We start from the raw sequence: 27,145 nt of genomic DNA, 5'->3' as shown, positions 1-27,145 counted from the left end.
TGTTTTTATATTGAATCTGAATTGGTCCTTAATTTGGCCCATGACTTGATTTAAACTCCCTTCTGTTGCTGCAGTGCTGCACACGTGCAGTGGGTCAGTGCATGGAGTGCTCGGTGCATTCAGAGTGGCTGCAGTCCAGCAGTGCAGCGATCATTTCGCCAAGTGTTGAGGTTTTTGCTTTCACTGACTTTTCCAGACGTCTGATATGAAATAAATCCTCTCTGCTCCCCTCGCTCGCCAGCTGTGTTCAAAGACAGTCATTGATTACTTAATGCTCCTACCTTTTAGTCCTCGTCTCTGAGCCAAACCAAGTCAATGCCATTATTTATCTGCCCTCCTGCCGTTTGGCCGTGATTTATTTACATTACTCATTTACACTCGTACTGTTCGAGGAATCTTCTTTAGATATAACATTAATGAGTAATGTAGCCCACCTGCCATAGGTGTGCAGCTGCACGGTGAAATCCTCATAGTGGCACTGGTAAAGGGGGTCGGGGTCTACGAAGCCCTCTTATAGTGCAGGCAAGCAGCAAAGGCCAGCCTACATAATGTGGAGGTAATATGCATGGAAACGAAGCTGAGAGCTTATAGGTTACACTGCCTTATGTCCCCTAACCCACTTTCAACACACACACACACACACACACACACACACACACACACACACACACCATGTGTCCGGGCTTTAGAAATAACTGCACTGATGTGGGAGGGAAAGTTGTGATGAAATTCAGCTGCAGTTGGAGATGAAGAGAAACAGGTTTGAAGCACAGCGGCCCTCTCAGTGCATCTTTTGTAATATTGCACGAGGATGTTGTTTTATTACAGATTCCTCACGGGTGTACAGAGCACGCGTGGACATGAAAACATTGTGTTTCAGTGGAAGAAACTGTTGGGAATTCACAGACTCAAATGAAAGAATTTTACATTCAGTTTATGTTTGAATCGGTTGGAGCTGCTTCGGACAGATGTAGAGATACACACATCTCACTTCCTGTTCTCTCTAAATAACAGCGTCAGACCCCCCCCCCCCCCGTCTCATCATCTGTGTGAACCTGTTAGCCTTCAGCCTCGACGCTATTCTCAAGCCCTGCTGCAGTTTTATTTAATTACTCCCAGCAATGTGATGTTCTAGAGAATTCAATCCACACCGCAGCTTTAATCTCATACACCAATCTAATCATAACCATTGATCTTTGTCCCACGCTGTAATCCTCGCCCTGACCTCCCCTCGCTCCACTGACCCAGAGATCCTTTAACCTTTCTTTAATCCAAACTCATTCTTACTCGTCAGGGATCTGGACCTTTAGTATGTGAGCTCCTACAATCTGCATGAACTGAAAAGAAAGTCATTTGTAATCTCTGCTGTCATCCAGTCTGAATCACAGCACGTCAGTTAATGTGCAGAAGCTTTGAGGAACATCTGTATGGAGTAGCTCCATCCTTGAGATGATGCAGAGTTAGTCTTTTCTAAAACAGAGCGAGGGCTGGAAAACACAATCACAGATCATTAAAACGGCTCTTATGCAAGGCGAGGCTGTCGCCGCTCTGTGACTGATGGGACAAGGTGGTGGATGTGCTGAGACTCTGTTTCCCAGCAGGAAATGGTTCACTGTATGAATATCAATTTGGAAGTGCTGAAAGGGAGCGTGCTTGTTCAGCAAAACTCAAAAAAAGGCAAGCTCTGCATGACGGGGATCAAAATATATCATAAATATGAAAACAAAGAGAAGCCAGCAGTCTTTGTCGGCTCACTCTGCCATTTATCTTTGCATGGACGCTGTTCTTCCTCCTCTTTTTACAATTCATTGTTCACTATTTCACTTTTCAAACCGGGAGCCATTTCCAAACAAAGCCTCTGATTTGATCATTTAAATTTGTGCCTTTTATTGAAAGAGGAGGGACATTTTAAAGTCATCCTCGTCCGACTCCAGTACGTCACCGTCAGCTTTCAACAGTGTGACCTTAGCTTGCAGTCAGGGGTTTTTCCTCTCATGAAGCATCCCGTCCGTCGCTCTGATAGCTGCGGTGAAACGTCGCCGTGATGAAAAATGTCACCAAACTGTGCCGTATAATGGAGGTTTGTGTCGGCTGCTCTGGGCGCAGTCAGCCTCACTTATTGTACAAACAGTCTGAAGCAGGAATGTTTCCAGCCCTGGGCGAGGCTCGGCATTTTGGTGGGAAGCTGTTTTGGCTGACTGTCTGTTAGTGTTTAGAGGATTAATGTCTGGTGTGTGTGCGTGTGTGTGTGTGTGTGTGTGTGTGTGTGTGTGTGTGTGTGTGTGTGTGTGTGTGTGTCGGGGGGGGGGGGGGGCGGTCACAGCAGGAGGTAGTCATAGTTGTTAATGCTTTTGTGGCTGTTTGTTTCTGCCTCTGTTTGATAATGCTGTACTTTCCAGTGAACTTTTTGAGTTTGTTCTTGTTGTTGGGTTCTTCTGTCAGCCTGCAGTGCAGAGTGTTGTCTCCCCCTTCTGGCAGGCAGAGTAATTGCATAAACACTATTGACGCACGTTCATGAAGTTTGTCTCCGTCTTTCTCATGGCTGCTGTGGATTACGCCGTCGCTGCTGTTGCCCCTCCCCTCAGCTCTGGTAAACCAATCGTTGCTGGTTGACGTAAAACGCATCACTGCGGCGCTCCAGCGCTGAATGTCGCCGCAGACGCCAGATTTTAAAACTCCGGTGTAATGCGAAATTCATTTGTTTCATTTTGAGAAGCGATCTTCTTCTTCTATACCTCCGTCTGCTCTGTCTCTGCGTCCGTCCTCCATATGAGTGACCTTTCACCTGCTGTTGGTTTATACTCCCTCCCTGCTCTTCCTCTGCGATGGCATACAGAGTCCTCTTTTCTGATCTCTGTGACGTTCAATTAAGTCAATTACTTCAACCAGAAAACACGTCTTCTAGCCTTCTCTTCACCAATCAGCTTCTCCTCCCCTCGCCGTCTCTCCATCCTTTCTTTCCTCTCTTTTCTTCTGTCCTGAATCCCTCTCTTTCTGCCTCCGTTTCGTCCTCGCTCGGCTGAAGTTTTGTGCTGGAGAGCGGCCGCCTTCTGCATCCCGAGTGACTTCTGATGGAGCGACGGAGGGCTCTCAGTGAGAAGAGATAAAAGCATGGACGACCTTGTTCAAGATAGACGGAGGATAAATTTCTCAGATGAAAGCGGCAGCAGAGAGTGGTCCTCCACAGAGTTGACCCTTTGCTCAGCCTCTCCTCCACACTGCAGCTCCAGTCACAGTTTAGTGTAACGAGGCAGCAGCAGCCGGCCTGTCGAGCTCTTCACTCCTCGACATGCTGGTGGTGAGCATGAGGTTCTCAGAGGACAATCATTGTTATCTGAGAGTTTGGAGGGTGGCGCCTTTATTGTAGTCTGTCAGAAACCTAAAACAAACGTGTGAGGAATGGATTAAACTTTGTCTTCAATTGCTCTAAACTGCAAATGTTAGCATGTGTGGCTAACTAGCTGACTACCTACAATAGTGACCAAGCGTTGAATCCAAAGACAGCTTAGCTTTCTACGTTAGCTTACGTTAGAAAAACACCTGTTCAGGACGGACGCTGTTTGAGCATATGTCAGTCTGTTAGAACACGTAGCTTTAGCCTCAGTCTGTTAGCATGATGCCATGTAGCAGCTATCAAGTTTTGATCAGTTGAATTTTCTGTGTGCTTTTGAGAAACATATCCACCCCTCCGCCGTCACTGCACCATCGTCTCTTTGCTGCGGTCGTCTTCTCTGCCCCGTCATTCCCTGAGCAGAGTCCTTGTGTATCTTTTATCCGACATCCTTCTTCTTTCTTTTCTTTAATTTTCCCCTCTCGTCATGACACATTCTTCCTGATAAATCCTCCCTTTCTCTCCTCGCTCCCAGTCCCCTCCATCGCTCACTCTCTCGCCCCGATGGCATCTAATTCCCCAGCGATATTGTCACTGTATATCAAGTTTCATGGGCTTATTGCTCAGGCCTGCACAGTTCTTCCCCTCCCCTCTTTTCATCCTGAACGGCACCATTTCATCAGCTGATCCCTCTGTCCCCTCCTTCGTCCTCCCTCAGAACGTCTAAATCCTGGTAATTCTTCCAGTTTTTAGGCCTTAACCTCCGTCGGCTCGTTGTAAAACCCAGGAAACGTGTGTTTGCTCTCTTCAGTCCGATTCCTCCATCACTCCTTTCTGTTCTGCTCAGAATCATTAGCTCAGTACTTTCCTCTCTTTCACAGCGTCTCTCCATCTCTTCATCCCTTGCTTCTTCACCTCTCGTCTGATGTGCCAATAATAACTAAGTCATTCAGATTCAGAAGTGTTTCACCCAGAACTCGTCCATGTCTTCATCCCTCCATTTCTCCTCTTTGGACATCTGTCCATCTGTCTGCTCTGCTCGAGATTTTTAATCCATCTGCTGTTTCTGTCTGAAGTTTTAGAACGTGAATTTCAATCCATCCAAAAATCTGTCAGTCAACTTTGGGTTGTGGTGTTTATATTCATGAGTGATGTGGCCAGACCATAATAATCCCCCAGGACAGCAAACAGCCTCGTTTAATGTTTATCTATTTCTGTCATTGTTTTGTCCCTTTTTGACGGTGACTTGTGTCTTTAGGGGAACTGTCTGCTCTGTGTGTGTGTGTGTGTGTGTGTGTGTGTGTGTGTGTGTGTGTGTGTGTGTTAAAGACAGAAATCAGACGTAGATGCACAGAGACAGTTTCAAAACAAACAGAGAGAAACAGAACAGATGCTAAAACGCACACACAAACAAATACACACACGTTTGGATTTCTCTACTTGTGAGGACCCTCATTGACATAATGCACACTCGAGACCCTCACCGTAACCTTCACCATCAAAACTAAACCCCAACCTTAACCTAACCCCAGCCTAAACCTGATGCTAACCGAACCCCTAAAACCAAGTCTGAGCCCTCAAACAGCTCTTTGAAGGTGTGTGTGTCAAAGTGAGGACCGGCCAAAATGTCCCCGCTTTCCAAAAATGTCCTCACTGCCAAGGACTAGCACTCTAATTGGTTCTCACAAACATAGGTGTAAAGGCACACACACACACACACACACACACACACACACACACACACACACAATGATGCCCAGTGCTGCCATGATGGAGACTGGCATGCTGTTGGCCAGGATACACTGGCTCTGTGTGTGTGTGTGTGTGTGTGTGTGTGTGTGTGTGTGTGTGTGTGTGTGTGTGTGTGTGTGTGTGTTGGTGTGTGTGTGTGTGTGTGTGTGTGTGTGTCGCTCCCTGCAGCACCGCAGCAGGCACAGTGTCTGCGTGGGAGAGGAAGGTTTGTGCGCACAGATTAGTTGTACATAATCAAAGTTGATGCTTCTAATGATCGTTTACATGTGAGCTAATGCCCTCAGAGCTCCAATTTCCTGCCGTAAATTATCACAGATTAAGCTCTAATGACCTGCTCATATCCAGTTCTTACATGTTGTGATATCCAATAAGGGCTCTGGCTGAATAAAGTGCTCCGTCCTCAGACTAAGAAGGAATATGCTCGGCGGATATAAAATGTTTGATGAAGTCTGTGTGAGTCGATTTGTCCATTGAAGTGATGTTTGTGTAGTTTATATAATTATAGTTAAACTAATTTGCCTACACTGGCTGTTGTTATCACCCTGTCTCTGGTATCTGTCTCCTGACAACTGGAGCACTGTGGCAGCAGCGTCAACAACTGCAGGTTGTGTGAAATAAGAGGTTTTAAGGTGAGCCCACCGATCACTGAGCCTGACCAGTCGAAGCTGCGCTGGCTCAGCAAAGAGCAGAGAGCCACCAGCAGGCTGTAGTACTGAAAGTGTGCTAAAACCAAATGGCATTGGTCAGCTTTTAAACGGCTTAGACCACGTAGTAGGTAGGGCAGCCTGTATGAAGCCTAAGAGGCCGAAGCACCCCCCCAGACCACTCACTGCAGCTCATTATTGCTCTGAATGCACAGTAATAACTGAAGGCGACGCAGATCAGCATCCTCCTCTCACCTGGACTGTGGTGGCAGGACAGGAAGACACAGATGTTCAGAGATGAATGTGTCTTTGCCTAAACTTAAGATCACATTTTAGCAAGATGTTCATATGGGTCATTTCAGAAGGGATGACAAAAACATATATCTTGAGCATCCATAGCCCACTATGGAGGCTTCTCCTCTCAGGTTGGAGCCGTGATGAGCGTGGGCGGAGGCTTGTGCTCTGCTCAGTGCTTGGCAGCCTGAAGGCAATGCCTTTTTGCATGAGAGATCATTTCGGTTATCTGTTCCGGGGTAAAAAGAGGAAAACATGATACAGGATAGAAAATTTCTTTCAAACGCTGCTAACATCTGGGACGCTACACTGACGACAGGAAGTGAGCTGTCTCTCCATCCTGAGCTGATTTTCCACGTCAACACAGACCAATATTTTCCTCACTGTACATGAATGATGTTAGAGCCTGCAGCCGTGTGTGTGTGTGTGTGTGTGTGTGTGTGTGTCAGTACCCAAAGCTATTTTTTGCAAAGCTGCAGTCTGTTGTGAATTAGTGAAAGTGGCTGGGCACATATTGACATCTGTCTCTTGCAGCTAATTATATGAAGCACAGAGGAGAAGGAGTTGAGGACTTGATAGATGCTCATCACACATCAGCTCATTAACTCACTCCTGTTGTTAAAGTCAAGCGTCCTCAACCATGACACAAACGTCTCTTCAACCATTATTCCCCACTGCTTCCCCAGTCGATCTGTATGTGAGGACAGACTGGTTCTACGTGGATCAGCTGGTGAGGATGATGATGGGACCTTAGAAAATCTGAAAATCTTAGAAAATCTGTTACGGCAGCAGTGAGCTTTAAACATCCGGCCACAGCTTTAATGTTGTCAGCAAAGGAAAGACGTTTGTTTGTCCCCGAATGAATGAGTGAATGAATGAATACAGATCTCCTGGACTGAACTTTAATAATCCCGGTGGACTCTAGTCAGTAATTCTGAAGTCCTCTAGCCAACGTTAGATTTAATTATTTGGCCCAGAAGGACACACAGAGATGGATGTCGTGTTGTTTCTGTCCATAAATCACAAATCATCCCTCAACCTTCAGATTAAAGGTTTAATAAACTCTGGTTGGAGAGCCAAGAAGGGGGCTTACATCCTTGATGGATGTGTTTCTACATCCCAAGGAGTGCCTAATGTGTTATCTGGCCTTCAAAGATAGATTTTTGGTGGAGTATGACATTTGGATCGTTCTGAAGGTTTGATTGTTGACTGTGTAACACCCTCCACCCTGAAATAACAGTCAGACATGTAGATGCTGCTGGACATGCTGCCATCACCATGATAACAGCATAACGTTGTCCTGATTTCACGATGGCAGCGAGTTGACTTGCGCCGCTTCACGCTGTCACATCATGCTGCGGTTGACTCGATGTTTAGATAAACCTCTGGTACTTCTGTGAACTGACGGCGGCATTGTGGAGCTAAGTGTGTCTGCTGTGGCTTAATGTGTACAAGACCTGACCTCAAGGACCATTTGGCCCTCACAGCGTTTTATGGAATACAGCTCTGCAGTCAGAGAAGTGGGCTGAAGACCAGAAGGTCATGAGTTAAATTTCCCTGACTGCCTGAGAAAACCAGGGCAGAGAAATTGAAAGTAATGCTCCATCATCTGCTCCAGTAGAGCTTCTCAGAGCTCATTAGCTGAGCTCCTCGACGTGAGCGTTAGCATGGCGTTAAAAGAGCTTTACTCAGTTTTACAAAAAATGCTGAAGACATCACTAAAATGGTGATTTGACTGTTCATTTGTATTGAAGGTTTTGGAAAAAGAGACTGAAAGATGGGATGGATGTCAGAGGAGAGCCACATTTGTGTGCACAGGGAAAAGCACCATGCGATGCTGTAATCTAGTTAACTAGCTTACTTTATACGTAATTCATCTTTGTAGAAGCTGGAGAGACCAAAATTAAAGTTGTTAACGTTCTATAAAGAACTTTAAAGAAGAACCTTAAATCTGTGAAATCAACATTGTCCATTTACAGATCCAGCAGCTACAGAGCGACGTTAGCGTCCCTTTGAATGAAGGTTTCTGAGAGGAATATCTGGCTCTTTAGTGGCTAAACGCTCCTCTGTGTTCACCAGCTCACTCTGTCTGCTGCTTGCTGCTGTGCTGTAAAGTGGGTTTAGCAGAGCTTTTTCTCTAAAAACGCCCGATGTGGTCAGAAACTATGAGAGCAGTGAGAGTAAACCAAGACACAGAAATGCAGTGAAGAGTGAAGAAACAACGTAAATGCCACCGTTCTGTCCTGAAACAACCCTCAGGTTACGGCCGTACCATTAAGACTTGATGAGGTGCTGTTTTCCATTACAGCGGTGCTATTAAAAATCCAGCCTATTACATTACACAACAGACGTAAATAGCAGAGTATCCAAGCAGAGAAGGCTTGTTGTTGGCAAATCTATGGACCCCAATGTGTTTATTGAGTTCTGGGCGTCACGCTGTTGTTATCCTCGTACATGTCATCACGGTTGTGTTTCTCTAATCTATTGCCAATAGAGAAAAGTTTGAAAGTACTGATAATAGTTGTCCTTAAACCACTGCTGGACTTCACCCCCTAAAGACCATTAATGGCTTGATAAAATGCTGTTTCCTGTAAGGCATTAAACCTTCATCACGACTGCGATAAGGACCTCTGTTAGAAGATAGATGGGACGAGGTGTGTGAGCTCTGCCTGCAGCTCCGTCCAGCCTTTATCTTCCAGGACGTAATTACAGTGATACGCTGACATTTTACGTTTTAATTGTTCCTCTCTAAATGGACATCATTGGTGTTCAACTGGAGCCTTTTGATCCAGCTTCCACCATCCGAACTCTAATCACGTTCAAGTGCCTTTTAGCCACTGCACATTTTATACAACCTCTCACACACGCTCCAAAAGTGCTGCTGAAAACTTTGCAATTCTTTTTTCACTGAGACGAATTCGCTGTTTTCAGGAGGTCGATCATTGACAACAGTGCTCTGTCCTTTATTAATCGTAAGCGGCTGGCATTATCCAGAGATACAGGATCAGTTTTTAGCACATAGTGGCAGTGCTTTTATCATAAATCTGTGCCTATTAAATAAATAAAACCTGATTAAGTCACATCTTCGCTCTTTCAGGTAAACAAACTTGTATTCACCCTCTGAGCATCTTTAGCTGTCTCAACAGCTTCTCTCTAAAAAGGGCAAATTCTCCTTTTATCCTTGTTATTTTGGCAAATTCAGGTCATGTCAGAGCATCTTTAAAGTTTCTAGACGCCGATAGTGAACCCACGCAGGTGTTGGGTGATCTTGGCTGGATGTTCTCAGGTACACCTGTTCTGCAGGAAAGCACTGATGCAGCTGATAACGTTTACAGTGGCTTTGCTATATTGAAGTATCCCAGCCTGCATGCAGAGGACCGAGGAACCAAAATACAGTGCAGCCATGTTTTCAGCCTCACCTGTACCTGTCTGTGTTAGTGCCTGACATGTGACCAGTCTATTAACCTCCTTCTTCTGTGGGCGTACTGCCTGATCGACAGTCTTGACAGCCACACGCTCTTGTCACAGCTTTTATGGCACCTCGCTCCTTCATGAGTCCTTTGAGAAGAGTTCGCTCCATCACCCTCTGCGTACTGTAGCTTCACCCGACTTTCACCTGACAAACAAAACAAGAACAAAAAACACCCACGTCTGTGTGGATATGCAGGACTTTCAACGTTTCGTTTCATTTCAGGGCAGGCAAAACAAAACAAAACACAAAAGCTTCTCTGTGAAAGGCGGCTGCCAGTTTCAGTGCTGGAAACAGCAAAATGCTTCTGAACGTTCACTGCAGGCGTCCGGGACAGAAGTGCATCAACACCAAGCTCGAAGTGGATTCAGGATGCAGACGGACGCCACTGAGGACGGGTGAGTGGACACTGAGCATGAGCAGACTTCCTTTTAGGTGGATCGTGATAGGCTGATACATCTGTCAGTCAAACATGACGCAACACACAAACCAGCAACAGGTTCTTAGATCGTCTCCACGTTACAAATAAGAAGCTAGTCCAGTTTCCTTGGAGCCGTAACGGAAACGACTTTTCAACAGAACTGGTTTCAGATTGGTCGTCGTTGCTCGCCTCCTTATTCAGATTCAACCCACGGATCCTCTCGCCGGTTCCTGACATCTCTTCTGGAGCAGTCGGGGGTAAAGTGCAAGCGAGTAGTTTTCCCGTTTAGCCTATTAATAGCAGAGAGCAGATCTCCAGGCTCGACATCACACACTGAGCTCTGCGTCCCATCTGTGCCGTGCAGTTTATCTCGGCTGTATGTGGGTTGGTGCGTGCCGTCTGTGCCGTCCCGGTCCTGGTCCCATGCTGTCTGTGCCGTCCCGGTCCTGGTCCCGGTCCTGGTCCCATGCTGTCTGTGCCGTCCCGGTCCTGGTCCCATGCCGTCTGTGCCGTCCCGGTCCTGGTCCCATGCTGTCTGTGCCGTCCCGGTCCTGGTCCCATGCCGTCTGTGCCGTCCCGGTCCTGGTCCCATGCTGTCTGTGCCGTCCCGGTCCTGGTCCCGGTCCTGGTCCCATGCTGTCTGTGCCGTCCTGGTCCCTCCTGTCGGTTCGGGGAGGTGGCCTAGTTCTGCTGATGCTGAGGAGGACGTTTCTCTGCTCTCTCTGTCACCGTGCTCTTCTTCATTAGCATCTCCCTCTTTTTCTGCCTTACATTTCATCTTACAGTAGATTGTTATGTAGCTTAAAAGCTCACAGGAAGTCTGCCTCGCGTGTGCGCGCACACACACACACACACACACACACACACACACACACACACACACACACACAAAAACATGAATAAGTAAACGAACACATGCAAAAGAGCTTCGTGTGTCTCATCAAAGTCTTTGGCTCGCGATCTTTTTTCCTCCCTCTCTTCCTCCCCGTTCGCCTCGTCACACTTACAAAACCTCATCACCCCCATCAGCTGTGGAGCAGCAGCAACCAGAGGGCATGAGGAAACTCACTCACACACACACACACACACACACGCGCACACACACGCACACACGCGAACGCAGTCCATACGCTCACACACAGTCCATCTGCTGCGGTGCTGAGTGCTCTTGAGACTCTGCCTGTGCCCGTGGGCATCGTGGAGGATGTCGAAATGACAAGCTTCATGTCTTAATTAGGATGAGATCTGTTTGCAGGGCATGATGACTCTCACACTCTCTCACACAAACACACACAAACACACACACTAAATGTCCACCAGTGTGCACAGTACACGCTATCATGTACTTAGAAACTCATTAATGGCCAACAAGCATTAACAGATGTCCCACACGTATATATTCATATACATGTAAAGTAATCTCCCTCTGTTCATACACACACCTACACACACACAGGCCTGTACACACACACAGATATGCACACAGTCTTGCAAACACCATCTTTCTCTTTCTGAGTTTTGTATGGAGGTACTGTATGTTGATGAACAGATCTGAGAGAGCTCAGAACACACTGGAGTGAACCCAGTCTGCAGATCAGCCTCTGACAGCGCAGTGTGACTGCAGGATGCATCGTTTCAGCGCCGCCATCGCAGTGTGTGTGTGTGCAATAGGCACACTGCAGAACGCGTGATGTCTCGTAAGGCAAATTATCCCAAACACATCATGCTACAACTTTTTTTTGCTGCTTGATAAGAAAAACTCACAGGGTTTTTATTTTCCACGATAATCTTCTAGAAAAGTCAGTCTGACGCTGCACATTTCAGTCTGATTTCAGGGTTCGTGGACACACAGAGTTCCATCGGTTCCCACTGTGCTCTGGTGTCGGGGCAGGCCACACCAGTCACCTGCCACAACCTGAAAATGAGCCCTATCTGTCCTGTTATTTGATAAACTGATCCATTGCACCTCTTCTGAGTCTGGATCACCTGCCTGTGAACGACGTGAAGACAGATGAGCTCACCTGGATGCTCGAGGCGGCTTCTGAGTGCAGGTGTTTCAGTGATCAGCGGCACTTCATCCTGGTGCTGACTTCCACGTCGCCAGCATGACGATAAATCTGTTTGACGGTTTAACTGTCCTCAGCTGTGCCAGCAGGCCTGTTTATCTTCCACCACGCAGGTTCAGGTACACGTGAACACAGTCAGAAATGGTAGATTACATGTTAATAACACAACCGTCTGTCCATGAAGGTGTCAAAGTCGCGTACGTGAAAACCAAAGTGGAGTCCAGGCTGATTTCTGGAGGCGTGGCAGAGGGCTGAACCAAGTGTGGGGGAAGTGGGAGGGTTTGGTTTTGTCAGAAGAGGACAGACTTTTAAAGAACTCAAATGATGGAAATCTGTAAACTGCATGTTGTCCTAAATAGTCTTGTGGTCACCAGTCACTCTTTCTAAAGGCCGACCCTGACGTCCAGCGTGGCTGTGCCCCGCTTTGACGCTTGCAGACCAAAGAAGGTTGGGGAGCGACCTCTTGTGATCTCAAGCACTCAGAAGCCAAAACAGCTGGAGAAGAATGAGAGTGGACTCACAAAAGAGTGTTTCTGAGCATCTAATCCTGCTCCGAACCTGCGCCTGTGCGCCCTCAAACGCTGACTTGCAGATGGAGCAGCGCTCTGAATTTATTTTGTGCTCTCTCAAACCTTTTTTGTCAATGTGCTTCCATAATTCTTCTCCCTTTTACTTTGCAAAATTGTCCTCATTCTGAAGATCTGCACCACAAATTGCCTCTCTCACATACTCTCTCACACACACACACACACACACACACACACACACACACACACACACGCAGCGTCTTCCTGTGCTTCAGTGCAGCTCTGACTCCCACTCGAGGGATTCCCATTTATTCCCTTTCATATGCTTATGGCTGGAACACACAGCTAAATGCACATGTAATATGTTTGTGAGGCGGCCACATGCTGCAGCACCAGGGAGATACGATGCATAAAACATGAGCACAAGCTTCACAGAATGTAATATGCATTAATCTCACACTGTTTACAGTAAGAGGAAAGTCATTAGGAGGGAATCATGCGTTTCTGCTTGCTGTATTTTCCTGCACGTCACAATTTCTCATGATTTGGTTTAAAGTTGAAACTGATGTTAATTTGGCTCATGAGTCAACAGATGGAGGCTCAAACGGAGCACTTCTGCACTCTTAAATTAAAGATACTACTGGAGAAGTTGGAGAGCAGACATCTTTATGCTCCTCCAAGCTAACCGCTAATCTCAACCTGAAAAAGCTGGTCGTGGTCCTGCACTTTGGTGTCCTGTTGATGTCCCAGAGCTAAAGCTAAAAGCAGAGACAGACATGAAGCTAGCAGGTAACAGCTGAAGTGAGTCTGAGAGAGGTAATATTCACCACAAAGCTACCAAATATGTGATATTTATTACTGTTGACATTCAGTTTTCCATTGAAATGTTGTCATTCGTCGATGTTTTGTAGCCTTCCAGAGTCATGCTCATCTGTCGCGCCTGCCAAGAGTGTTTTCATCAGTTTGTCTTCATATTTGTGATGCAATGAGGTTGTTTCAGGATTATAAACCTACAGGGGGCCGTCACTCCCCGTCTGTCTGCAGCCCTCTGTCAACCAGTGAGCGACTCACAAATACACATTAGTCATAACGCTAAAGGTCAGTTTCTTATTTCACGACATCCTGTATTCACGAATATATTACTGAGCTGTCTTACTCATGTCAAAACATTCGAGTGAAAGCACTCTGTGTTAACCTCCAGCCTCCTGAGACATTAAAGCGTTTGTTACCCTCAAGATGTTAAAGTGCTTTAAAGTTTCTGTGTCACGTTTTCAAAGTTTCAGCTTGAACATGAATATTATGATGAAGTCATTGACTGCTGGACACGTGGAGCTGAAACACCCAAAGATCTCTGCATACGTAGAGAAGAACAGTCGGAGGTGTAAAATACAGTCGTTTTATTGGGTCAGTGCAGATTAATGATATCATTACTGACTTACAATCATAACCGCTTCCTGCTCTAAAATATCAGTGGGGCTGCAGAGCCAGAGAGCATCTGATTCCTCTAACTGGACCCATGTGGACTCTGATTCAAAGTTTTTAACTCAGAGCTTTTCTTTGTGCTGCTGTTTGGAGCCGACGACACGCAGAGTGCTGCATTTAATAAAAGATGATAAGGATCAAAAGCTGGCCTGAATGCTGGGAGCGTGTTGATTTGCTTATTTGCCTGTTTTTTCTGCGTCCTTTCACATCAGATCACCTTGTTCTGGTGTTTACAGTCGAGTGGTTTCAGATGGTTCAGATGTACAGTACTGAATGTACATGAACTCATAAAGTCCTGTCGACTCTACCCGCCACCGTTGGATGTTTGGTTAAAAGCATGCACGAACATCTTTTCTCCCTATGTACAACGAGCGTTCTTCTTCTGACACTTTAAATAATGCACAGCCGTTGGATTTGTGTCAAACGTCCTCTTCAGTTTGGCTTTTGGTGGAACTTTGCAGCAGCACTGAAATATTGAAGCAAACTTCTGAAGTCAGACCCTAAAATGAAACATCCTGCCAGGGAAATGACTTATTCAAGTGCCACACACACACAGAGACACACACGCGGATATTGTTGCACTCTCACAAACATTCATACACAAACACACACACGTAAAGGCCACAGGCTAAGTGGTGTGACTGGCTTAACAGATGTGAGTCGTTTGTCAGACTATTGACCCAATCCGCCGGATAAACTGAATGCCAATACGAGCCAGACAGAGCAATGCTAATCCCTGAGTGTTCGCTCAGTGTGTGTGTGTGTGTGTGTGTGTGTCACTGTGTGTGTGTTTCCTCTGCGTCTCCTCTCTGGAGTCCTTTCAGCTTTGTGACAGTCTTTCTGAAGTACAGTAGAAGGAAGAAATAAGTAATTTCTCAAGCGAACCAGCCGTTCCATTCGTCTGTGGGAGAGGGAAGCTGTTTGGAATGCACTTGGAAAAAAGAGGACAGACAGACTTGTCTCACGGAGACGTGTGGAGTGTGTTTGTAGATGCTCTTTCAGGGAACACAGGGTGGTCCACGTCCATGTTATGTCTGATTGGATAATAGATAAACCTGCACAGAAGGTTTTCATCCATGCTGCCTCCTCAGACCTTCTCATGCAGTCTAAACTTCATCTTTGGGCGGGAAAGCCTCTGACGACTCTGCGTTCAGTCATCCGTCTCTGATGAGACATCAGGTCCTGAACTCGGCTCTCGTCTTGAATCTCCTGTTGTTTGCTGTGTTTGTCAGTAGAGACCGTGTGCAGTGACTTTGAAATGAAAGGTGTCGCCCCCAGTGAGCAAACACTGAAAATGGACTTCACAGTGAAGGAGGAGACACGAGCGTCCGACAGCTCACCTTCACATCAATAATAATTACATATTCAAAGAATCTTAACTAAGAGAGGAGTCGCTGCATTTAACCAGATAATTGAGCTTATTTTTGTAGAAAAACCATATCAGACACATTGTTATTCAAAGTGTTTTATGTACATCTTCAAACAGAGATCTTTAAAGTCCCCCAGTGAAGTTTCATGAGCACCTTTTCAGGTGTCATGGCTGTAGCCTCAGGCTCTGCCGAGGCGCTGTGAGAGTTTCTTCTTCAAGTCTGAGGCTGTTTGCTTCGTTAGATTTCTCCACAGAAATTGCAGGGATACTTTTCCCACTCTCTCAGTCTGTTTTCAGGCGTGAGTCTGAAATGAACTGAGCTGCAGTTTGTTGTTAATCCAGTTGCTAAAATGTCCCAGAAAACCTGCTTTCGTTAGTGGCAGCAGTGCTTTTCTATGCGATGTTTGGTCTCAGGCGTTAAGATGGCGCCGCTATCGCCAACAATAAATCTCACTGATGAATCACCACCACCGCGTGTAGCTTAGCGGGTTGTGTTCTTCACCTAACTCTAAAACAGGCCTCGAGTGCTGTGCTCCAGCATCGTTCGTCATTCAGAAAGCACAGAACCTCTGAAATTACCCAAAAGCACGAGGAAGTACGGCATTATGGGTAATTCTGAAGCACTATATGGATGTGGAGATGACTCATGAATGACTCTCCTCCATACATGACGGAAAGACAAAGAGATGAACATGCTGTACTCTGTGGGCCCCACACACACACACACACACACACACACACACACACACACACACACACACAGAGTTCAAAATAGCCACTATGGAAAGAAATGTCCTTGATTCACGAGTGCTCACTGAGCTGTAAACATGCTTTTGACAAGACGGGCTTGAGCTCAAAATAGAAATGTCTCATTAATATTTAAAACTATTTACAAAAAGACATTTGAGATGTGACAATAAGAACAATAAGAATAAGAACAATAATAATAATAATAAGAAGAAGAAGAAACGTGTGACGGTGCAGGAATGAGGAGGCTGTTTCATAAAGGTTTAACCCTGGTGAGAAGAGACGTGATCAGCTCGTGTTGTTTCAGAGTTAAAACTCTGCAGAGCTTTTGTTTGTAGTTGTGTGTCTGTGAAGTACATTAAGCTCAGTCACTGGTGTTCCTGGAAACAGTACACAGCAGTTACTGGGAGCAGCTTTGCATGTCGTCTCCACCAGCAGATGAAGAGGAAACAGCTGCAGATTCGACTTGACGCCATAAATCCAGTGAACGTCTTCTCTTAATTCATTCAGCTGCTTTTACATTTTCAGAACTTGTGAGGCCACTTTGAACTAATTAACTAGTAATTATCAACTTTCATGTCAGCAGGGAAACAAAGGTTTAGAAGCTGAACCAGTATACCAGCAGAGGGTCGTCACAGGTGTGTCAGGTGACTTTCCCCTCACCTGTTGAACTCAGCGTGACTCTGTGGTTTCATCCGTCCTGCTCCATTTACCTCCTCACGGACGAAGCTGTAATTCATGTTTATTTGGCGCCTTTGGTCGGAGCACACGTCAAGAGAGCGAGACGGAGCGAGTCTGTGACAGTCCCATCAAACAAATGACAGGCTGACAAGGCCGCTGACGGCGATGACAGCCAGGTACAATGAACAAATGAGAGAGAGAGAGGGATCCCAGGCTGCGCGGCGCTCAGAGCGGAGACCCGGAGCGTGACGGTGACGGAGAGGGAGAGTGACGGCGCTGACGGAGAGGCAGACGGTGACAGCGACAGACAGAGACAGACGGTGACAGTGACACAGAGACGATGGCAGACGCAGACAGATGCGAACAATCCGCCGCCTTGAGGTGTGAGGTGTGCGTCCTCGCCGCCAAAGCATCAGACTGCAATCAGTGTGTGTGTGTGTGTGTGTGTGTGTGTGTGTGTGTGTGTGTGTGTGTGTGTGTGCGGAGGTGATGCTGACTGGGTTTCAAAGTGAAAACACACAACAAGCAACACGACGAGGCTCCAGCTGTTGGACTGAGTTCACTGAGACTCTGGCCCGTTTCAGCCTGGTGGATTTGGGACTTCTCTCACTCTCTCTCACTGCAGCAGCAGTTGTTGTGGTTTAATACAGAGAAGCAGTTGATGTTTGTGTTTCAGTGCAGCCAGATGAACTCAGTTTTATTAAAGCAGCAGGAGCAGGAGGCGTGCAGCCCGTCACTGAACTCTTCATCGACCTGCTCGCTGCTCCTCACTCTTCGGCTACGTGACGCACACATTATGTTTTCTGTGACTGCTTCACAATAAAAGCCACCCCTTGTTGTGCCAGATGAATGTTTTTAATGTGAAGCCGCAGGAGTAGCAAATGTTTGGTTAGCATTAGCAAATAGCTAAATCCAGCTCTGATGTGGCTGTAGCAGACTGAGCAGTACCATCCATCAGCAGTTTGACTGCTTTTACATGCTTATCTGAATCACTGTGATCCATTTTTGGACTTACGCACATAAGCAGTGCTGGACCTGACTCATTCTGCATTTAGGAAAATAATTGTTTTTCTTAGAAAATAAATTATATAAACACACAAAACTGTGTCAGGCCTGTGTACCGCTGGGCTAGAGAGCACAGCACTGTGCCAGAAGACGAAGAATAGCACTTCAAAGTGAGAAGCAGGGAGCCAGAGACAAAGTGAACGTCCTGAACATCAAACATTGATAAAACCGGGGATTTGTCTGGATTCGTAAACTATTAGTCTGACAGTTGCGCTAACAGCCAAACTCTTTAAATAGAGACAGTGACGGACGGAGAGGCCGTCACCAGGCTTGAGGAGCGTGACCACGTCTTGGTCATGAAGATGTCTTTGCTTTCAAGGTTGATTCACCGCAAACTAGATGAGGAAGTAACGGCAGAAATAGATGGTGTGACCTCAGACGTACGGTCCTCAAACACAAAGAGACTTAATGGAAGCAGCCAGTTGAAGAGACAAAGACAGAGTGGATCGAGGGGGACGATCTGGCCCCGTCTCGTTTCTTCTTCTGCATTCAGAGCAGACTGCAGTCGTGGCCTCAGCTCACCTCCTCAGAGACACGAACCCAGACGAGTGAAGAGTGCTGCTTTCAGTTTTATCTCCCACTTCCTGCGAAGCAATTTGCATTTATTTTTTATCCGTGGAAACTGTGCAGCTGCTGCTGATTGCATCTCTGCAGTGTCTTTAATGGCACCAGAGCTGCTGGAATCTGCAGGAAAACGCCTTGCTGGGACAGTGTGGAGTGTCCAGACCTGAAGAAAACGCTTCAGAAACTGAAAGTCCACGTTGAATTTGATTTCATTATTCACAGTTATCGTCACCTTAATTGTAGTTTTTCGGACAGATGCCTCCGCAGCCACAAATCCACCACAGAGAGGCATCAGGACGGTGACCTCTGACCTCTGCATTTCCTATACCTTGTCTTCCAACCCTCCTTTGGACAGCTCTGCATGTGTACTTGAGACATATTTACATTGTACTTTTTAGCATATTTAGAGTTTTTTAATTTTTCACAACACATTACATCTTACTCTGAGTTCTTGAACGAAGTCCCTCCTGTCTACCTGTTGCATCAACACGTTTCCTTTCTCTGTTTTGCCAGTGTTCAGACAAAACAGTGTTTTCATTATCCAAAACGCAGCATCGGCTGCATCACCACATTAGGCAGCCGAGGGTGTGTAGAGAAGAAGTAGAGGATAACAGTGTGGTCTTGACTGGTTTTAAATGCATCTTGGTGACCAGAATGAGCTCTGAGGTCTGTTGTTTTCTGGGGGTCTTGGTGCGATCATGAGGATTGTTCACATCAGCAGCGCCCGGCATGGCGAGGACTGTGGATGTGTTCAGCTCTGATTCAGGCTCTGATGCTGACGGCGTGCTGGTGTCACGGGACAGGCAGACAGTGACGGTGGAGGCGATGAGAGCAGATGAGGACACAGCTGTGGTATTCATGTGGTTTGTGAGCTTTGCCTGCAAATGAAATTGCTTTTGAATTTTCTGAAATATAAAGAATATCTAGATTTATCAATAGTGAATATGAGGCGTTGCTGTCTTACAACTCAGAACCCAAACTCTCAGGTTGCAGCCGTTTCTTTTGTGGCGATGCTGTGCAGATGTCAGGACAGCGGCTCAGTTTCGCCTCCTCATCTTGTCCTCTCTCTCCTTCTCCACAGTGATCTGCACCTTCCGGGGCTCGGTGGCTCAGGGTTTGGCTCTGGAGGTGGGAGAGACGGTTCAGATCCTGGAAAAATGTGAAGGTAAGATTTGTCCCTGATGAAGAGCTTGGTGAGACAAACTGTGAGAGTGGATGTGTGATGCAGCAGTAAGGTCCTCCATCAGTGTTACAGCAGCACTGGAACATCACTGAAGCTCCAGTCATGACTGTTAACGTCCTCCTGGTTAGAGAGGCTGCTTTCCCTATAAACAGTAAGAATAAAAACCAGGGAAGTGTCATATTTTTTCTTATGATCCTTGCAGGAATGAAGCCGTAACCTGTTGGCTGACTGTCAGACTGTAACCAGGTTTTCAAACCGCTTTAGTGTCAATGTGAATAACGTTAATTAACGTCATCCAGCTGCTGTCGTGGCTCTGCTGCAGGTATTCACTGATCTTCTGTGAAACATCTACACTTCTCCTCAGGGGGTTGTTTCAGGCTCACACTTCAGCTGTTGTGCTGGATTATCCAGGAGGGCCACGTTTTGTTTCAACACAAACCATTTTGATTAGAGATGCCACCCAGTCACCTGGCTGAGCCGCCTGCTCCCATGCTGCTCTCTTCATCCTACAAACTGGTGCTTCTTCTGCCACCGACTGCTCTGAGTGCCTGTAATACTGTGAGGTACTCCATGCAGCCTTTCATAAAATGTTGTTAAACTGCAGTGAATCAATTTCCACTTCCCCCCAGACTCTAACACAGTTCCACTTTAATGCTTTTCTGACTGTGCTGTCACAAACGCACACAGTGAAAACGAAGTCATGGTCGTCCTCATCGCCGCGTCCACAGCTCCCTCAGATAATGAGCAGGAACAGGCTGTAATGACCAGTGCAGGCCTGGGAGAGAGTCCAGGTTATTAGTCCATGTTACTCCCATTGTTGTTCCTGCTTTGACTCACAGAAATTAGCAACTCATGTCAGGATGTGTGTGAAGCCAGGAAGTGTTGTCTTTGGCCGATAATGAGTGAGTATGTGCTTCATTAGCCACAGCTGGGCTGGTCGCTCCCATCGATCCAGTGCCAGCGGCGCTGAAGACGAGAGACGGGGGGGCGGGGGGGTTGTTCAGTTGATGGAAAAGAGAGAGACCGACGTGGGTTTACTTCTTTCTTCTGGCCTCACCTCCTCGATCCTCTCCACTTTCTCTCCTCAGTCATCTTTATTTTCCTGCCTCCTTCCCCTCGACTCGTTCATCTTTCTTTTTCATTTCCTCTTTTCCTCTTCTGCATTGTTCCTCTCTGATTGTTTGCTCATATTCAAGCCTTGAGTTAACTTCATGGCATCCAATCAGCATAAATTGCTCTTGTTGTCAAATGCAGCCCTTCTGGAGGAGGACAGAGCTGTTGTCTGAGCCGCTGTGGCACCACAGCGTTCCTTAGCACTCAGTGATTATCAGGGCACACCAGGCTAACTGTTGTCCAGGATCCCCACGGCACTTTCAGGGTTTCCTCGGCTCCTGTCATTATGTGAATATGCAAATACGCTTTCAGAAAACACCGTCAAACAATGGTTGGCCACAGTGCAGCACAGATATGAATGAGTGTGTGTTTGTGGCATTAGAAGTTATTTATATCTGAATGTGTTTTTAAGGTATGCTCTTTTCAAAAACCTCCAATAATACTCAGAAATGTCATCAGTGATCATTTTAATTTCATTTTTCTTTAACTGTCGTTTCTTTCCTGCTGCTGAGCTCTCATTGAGAGCGAGCACTGAGTGTTGAAGATGCACAGGAAGTCTTCGGCGGTGGGCTGGCTCTCCCTGCCCTCTGCCAACACTAACGCCAAATTACCCTCCTCAGACAGACACTCAGTGACTATAATGACGGCGATATGGAGACGTCATCTGCAGGAATACAATCCCCAGAATCCATTCTTAAAATACAGATTACAGTCATAACACTTGAGACAGCATTAGACTTCGATTATGGGCGTAGCAGCAGCTTGAAGTGCGATTGTGACGGTTAGTACTGTCAGCGTTACTGAAGGGCCCGCAGTCCAGCTAAGAGCAGCCTCTCATTATTCTGGAGAGGCTTTTCAGCCGTAACAAATCTTTTATAGCAAGCTGCTGCTGTTGTTGATGTCCAGGAGAGAGCTGGCTGCTGGTACACAACACGACCAGGCTGAGAGGAGATAACCCCACATCACATGACCGTGTGGTGACAGGAGTCGTTTGGTGTGGCTGTTTAATTCAGCTGAGTGTTATACAGGAACAGTACTGACTTCAGCTCCGCGAGTCACACTCCTGCTGTGAGTTCAGACTGACTTTGAGTTACATGTGCTCCAGATTGAATTCTGTAAACCTGTAACTCAAGCTGAAGAGGCGACATGTGACATATGTTAGATATATTATATCTGACTGTTTGCCTTACGTGCAAATGGCTCGTATCCACATGATCGATGCTCTTACTGTAAGTCGCTTTGCAGAACAGTGTCAGCTAAATAAATGTGATGTAATGTAACAGGATGTTGTTTTTGTCAGAAGTGCAGGGAAGGCAGACAGTGTGCTTCAGTCCATTAGTGTTACCTTTACTGCCGGGACTTTGTGGGTGATAACAACTGTAAATGTCGGTGCTAGTTGTGTCTCCATCCATCAGTAATGACCATGGCAGTAGAGGAGCGTGGACTGAGCTCAATCCACCAATTAAGTTTCTTCTTCATTGCATTCTATTTGCTGATTGTTTGATAGTGTTTTTACAACTTTACAGTAAAGAAATGAGACATCAGTAGGTGCTAGCAGAGTTTCTGAGCTCTAGTCCAAACAGCAGAAGATAGACAGCGACTGTGCTGTCCAGACTTCAGCAGGGAGCTCAGTGGAGCCCGAACAGAGAGGAGCCTCGATGGAGGAGGCCGAGCACAGAGCCTGAGAGTGACGGGACGGCTGAACATCCACAGGCCTTGAAAGAAGGACGGAGCAGTTTGCTTCACTGCCCTGAAGACCAGAGCTGGATGGGAGCAGCAGCAGGGAGCCGGTGTGGTGAACAGAGAGGAGGAGTGGTGAGGAGAAACTTACCGGGGGAGCAGCAGCAGGAGCAGCTGCACAGGTCTGAGCGCAGACACATAAGCTCCTCAAAGGAGGGAGTTCAGGTGGGAGGTGACAAGTGCCTCGATGAGCACCTGAGCTCCCTGGTGAGGAAGGAGCGAATGCTCCTGGTGCTGTGAAGGAGGAACCGACAGGAGCTCCTGCTGCAAAACGACAGGGTCTCTCCCATGGAGAGGATCTCCGGTCTCCACGAGGGGAGCCTTTCACCTGGAGGAACACAAGCTCCATGTTGTCTGGATGGAGCTTTAGGTGGTGCCTTCACATCCACGCAGATGTTTCATATCCAGTCGTGTGTGGAAGGTGGAGGGACGGAGCAGTGGCTGGGTGTTCAGCAGAGTGGAAGCTGTCGTTATGACCAGCAGCATCGTAGCCACGGTGTGTTATCAGTCCTCTCCTCGGCTGCTTTTCCTTCATATTTGACTCTGACCAATCGATACCTGAGCGCTGGCAGTGTTGTATAAACAGATCATGTGTGTTCGCAGTGAGTATCTCTGTGAATCAGCTGCCGTTCACACCTCTGCTGAATCACTGTCAGAGCTGTACAATGAAAAACGCCCTCGTGGGTACTATTACTGCATCAACAAGCAGTTCTGTCCTGGTACGCTGCTGGAGCTGCTCTGCAGGGACGTGACGCATCACTTCAGATGTGATAGCTTGATGGAAACCTGCATTTATTGTACGATGCTGTGTGCTTTATAATGAGTCCCATCCTAACCTGCATTAACTCAGCAGAAGCGGCTCCTTGAGTTCTGCCTCCCACCTCCAGATGATCAAGATGATTATTAGGTTCAATTATCTTGATAACGGTGCAAATTGGTTATTCTAATCACTGCTTAGTGAGCGGTTTGGGCACGGGAGGCGACATGATTACTCCTCTTCAGACAGAGGCTGTATGACAACGGACAAATGAGGCTCATACACACACACACACACACACACACACACACACACACCTGCTCTGCCGTCTCTGCTCTCATGAATATGGAACAATCATATACACAACCACACATACAAATTCATGCTTTGTCTCCAACTTTCTGTCCTCTTTGGAGTTTCTCTCATCTCTTTCCATGCAGTAAACTCACTCAGCTTCAGAAACACACACACACACACACACACACACACACACGTCCTCATTTCAACCCATACAAATAGGCCTAGACACTGCTGCCCCCCCCAGTCTGATTTCCATATAGATGAGAGGCTTGGGAGTAAACACAGCCATCTTAACGAGGGAGATAAATGAATCTTGATTGGTTATTAATTAACTGGCCAATTAAGCCTCCATTTTCATATTCATATCAGATTATGTAGGACTGCTGATGAATGGAACACGATTCTGCAGGAAGATAAGATGAAAGTTACCGTGAGGCGTCGTGACTGAGGCGGCGTCAGTGTTTTTCTAAATGTTTAATCGATGATTGGTTTTCAAGGACGTCACTGTTCCAGTGTGCCATTGTTAACGTTTTCTTCACAGAACTGTCTTAAATGTGCGTTTTGATAATTCAGATAGTGTCAGGATGTTGTGGCCTCTGATTAAAGTAGAATAAATGTTCCTTGTAACCGTGGACCCTGAGGACGTCTGAGACGGTCAAAGTAATGATATGCATCAGTTTGATGTGAATGAATGTCTCTTCTGCTTCGCTCTGTCACTGACAGACAGTGGTCATCCAGGCTTTACATTTCCTCGAGCCGGAGACATAATCATTTTTATTTCCGCTTGGATGGAGACAAATGATGTCCCCACAGTCTGAGAGGACGCGTGGGCGCTCCCCTGTACGCATCTGGTCCCTCGGTACACGTCATTTTCAGCTGTCAAGGCTCGAGTCAACTTCAATGACAGCTTCCTGCTCCGCAGAGACATCTGATGAGTGTCCGTCCATGTGGAAAGGACTGCCGTGCTCTCTGGGACTTGCTGGAGATGAGGGGTCGTCACTGGCACACACACACACACACACACACACACACACACACACACACACACACACACACAGAAGGGTCCTGTACACAGGGTGAAGGTAGCAGCATGAGCCCCGACCGTGGTCCAGCTCCAGGTGACAAGAAAAGGATTAAGCAGTGAAGAAGAAGCAGATGTTATTTACAGCTTTAAATATTAACCAATCAGAGGCCGGAGCTGTCAGCTGTTTATTAAACGTGGTGCACTGCTCATGTCGGAGACGTAGTAATCATTAGCCAGTCAGATAATACAAAGTGTAGATTCAAAAATAAACTGCTCATTTTTAAGAATGTTAATTTCTAGACGACGAATCACAAAAAATTCTAGTTTCAAGCATGAAGTTACTGAAAGTAAGAAGTTAAATTATGAAGTTAATGAGGACTTAAAAGCTTGAAACGAGAGAAATGCTCCAACGCGAACCTGCCTGGTGAAGAGATGAACGTTGTCAGACAGAAATCGAGCTCTGATTTAAGAGACTTCCTCTCAGATTTGACTCGTTGCAGAGGATGAATGTTCGTCTCAGACGCTCTCAGACGCTGTGGTGTTACCTGCTGATGTCCAGTGCGTGGTGGACTTTCAGGTGCTGGATGTGTTTTCAGACTTTGCTTCCATTCACCTCTTTTCTCCGTCAGGTTTTTTTTTTTTTTTTTTGGCAAACATCTCGTTGAAAAACGTTAAAGCGTTCAAGCCGAAGTCGCCTCAGTCAGACTGCTGACTCATAAGCGTTTTTGTCTCCTCATTGAATCTGTTTGCTCGACGGTCTGAGTCACCGCTGTTTGTGTTTCCTTTCAGGATGGTACAGAGGATTCTCGACGAGGAAGCCAAATGTCAAGGTAAGACAGGCTGACGGCTGCTGCTCCTCAGCTTCTTCTCTCTCACTGTCTCACTCTGAACTTTTTCTCCACTCCACCTTTTTCTCTGCACATCTCTGATTCTCTTTCTTCCCGTCGTGCTCAGCTGTGGCGACGTTGAGAAATGGCTTCTTAAAGTAGCCGACGCCTCTGACGGCATTCTTAATGTGAAGGAGACTTCTGTCAATACATTGCAGACTTTTTCTCTCCGTCTAACGAGTTTCTACATTTCGCAGAGTGGAAAATGAACCGTCACTCAACCTTTAATGCACATAATAGTTCTCGTCATGTAAACACAGAATGTAAAAAAAAAAAAAGTCTTAGCACGACATGAAGATGTGATATTTTACCTTATTAATGTGATCAAATAGAGTCATCGGGCAAAAACTCTTCTTCTCCCTGGAGGCTGCATGTAGGAGTCATGACTTCAGTGTTCGCACTTTCTGCCTGTGGCGTACAAGTTGCAGAAACAACACAAAAGCTTGAGTTTAGCTGAGATGTTGTCTTGCATATTAACTATAATTAGCTGCTGAAGCAATGCAGATTCCCATGAGCCATTATTTTAAAATGTACACTTACACCCCCACATGGTGCTAATTTATGTCTTCATTAATGCATTTTGCAGTGTTCAATCTGTGGCGTGAACTGAATGTTTGCTTCAGTTTGCTGAACATCTTCTAACAGCAGAAGAAACTCTGAGCTGCACTCGACGTTCCGATTGGCTAATCGTTGGCTTTATTGATGCTAAGCGGTAGAGAGGTAGATGTCAGGAAACGAGAGCAGAGAGATGTGGAAGGACAGCAAAGGTGAACCAGGATGCTGATAAGCGGAACATGGTGGAGCATAACTCCAGCCTTCAGTTGTTTGGTTGTAAGTGTGTTTTCATCGATAGCTGCAGACTCTGGGCGTCTGACTCACCGCAGCAGCAGAAGTAACCTGGTCTGTGGTTTGATGGAGGGTCTGATCTTTGAATGTGAAACAGCTGCAGGGGTTGAGCATCTTGTTCAGATGTTCTGTGCATCACAGTAATGACGATAACAACGTGACATGACGATCACTCCGCAGAAGCAGCTCTGTTTGTGCCTGCAGCTGCAGTGGATGATACCACAGTGATGTCGGATGAAACCCACGAACCTTCAAAAGTCTTTCAAGAAGGAAGAAAGAACACTGAAAAACCCTGACGAGTATTCTCCAAACTAAATGGGCTTTTGAAGTTCAGAAACACGCTCAGAACATAACTGTGTCCCTTTTTAAGGATGAGAAACAAATCCTGGTTTTTCAGAAACGAGTTTGTCGTGACTAAACTCTGCAAAGCGTGAAGTATTTTATTGGAGCAGTCGCGGCGTCAAGGCCACAGCATGGCGTGCCGTGCGGTGAGTTTCAGGCACCGGTATAATCCGAACAACAAGTCAGATAGTTTAATCTGAACCCTTCCCTTCAACCTTTATTGACGCAGCAGCTGCGAACACTTTCGCTCCCAGCATCCCATCGTCGTGTCTGTGGAGTGACGCTGGTGTTAGAAACCGATGTCTCTCAGAAAAACAACTTCACTGCAGTCCAGAAAACTCCATCAGCACTTCCTGCTGCTCCTCGAAGCCTCATATTCAAATATGTCCGCGTTGATGCTTTTACCCAAATTGCCTCTCAGTTCTGCCTGTGGAGGATATCGTACAGTAATCTCACTGGGAAATGAAGCCAGAGCCATTCCAGGTTTATGCATTTTGATGTCCACAGGTTGTAGCTTCCTCGCACATACATACAGTCCAAT

General features: G+C 46.5%; 1 protein-coding gene across 11 annotated transcripts in view; it reads left to right on the top strand.

The window, feature by feature from the left end:
* The window catches only part of LOC143329824 (dedicator of cytokinesis protein 3-like), a 150,629-nt gene that overhangs the window by 41,212 nt on the left and 82,272 nt on the right, over positions 1-27,145 (top strand). For all 11 annotated transcript variants that reach the window (XM_076745989.1, XM_076745982.1, XM_076745999.1 and 8 more), the window contains exons 2-3: positions 19,494-19,577; positions 25,319-25,359. In XM_076745989.1, coding sequence (XP_076602104.1) covers positions 19,494-19,577; positions 25,319-25,359 — 125 coding nt within the window. The remainder of the gene's footprint in view (positions 1-19,493; positions 19,578-25,318; positions 25,360-27,145) is intronic.

The sequence above is a fragment of the Chaetodon auriga genome, chromosome 2 (genome assembly GCF_051107435.1).
Source record: "Chaetodon auriga isolate fChaAug3 chromosome 2, fChaAug3.hap1, whole genome shotgun sequence".
Taxonomy (NCBI): Eukaryota; Metazoa; Chordata; class Actinopteri; order Chaetodontiformes; family Chaetodontidae; genus Chaetodon; species Chaetodon auriga.
Note: the sequence above shows the minus strand (reverse complement) of the source record. Positions and strands in the feature narration are given on the sequence as shown.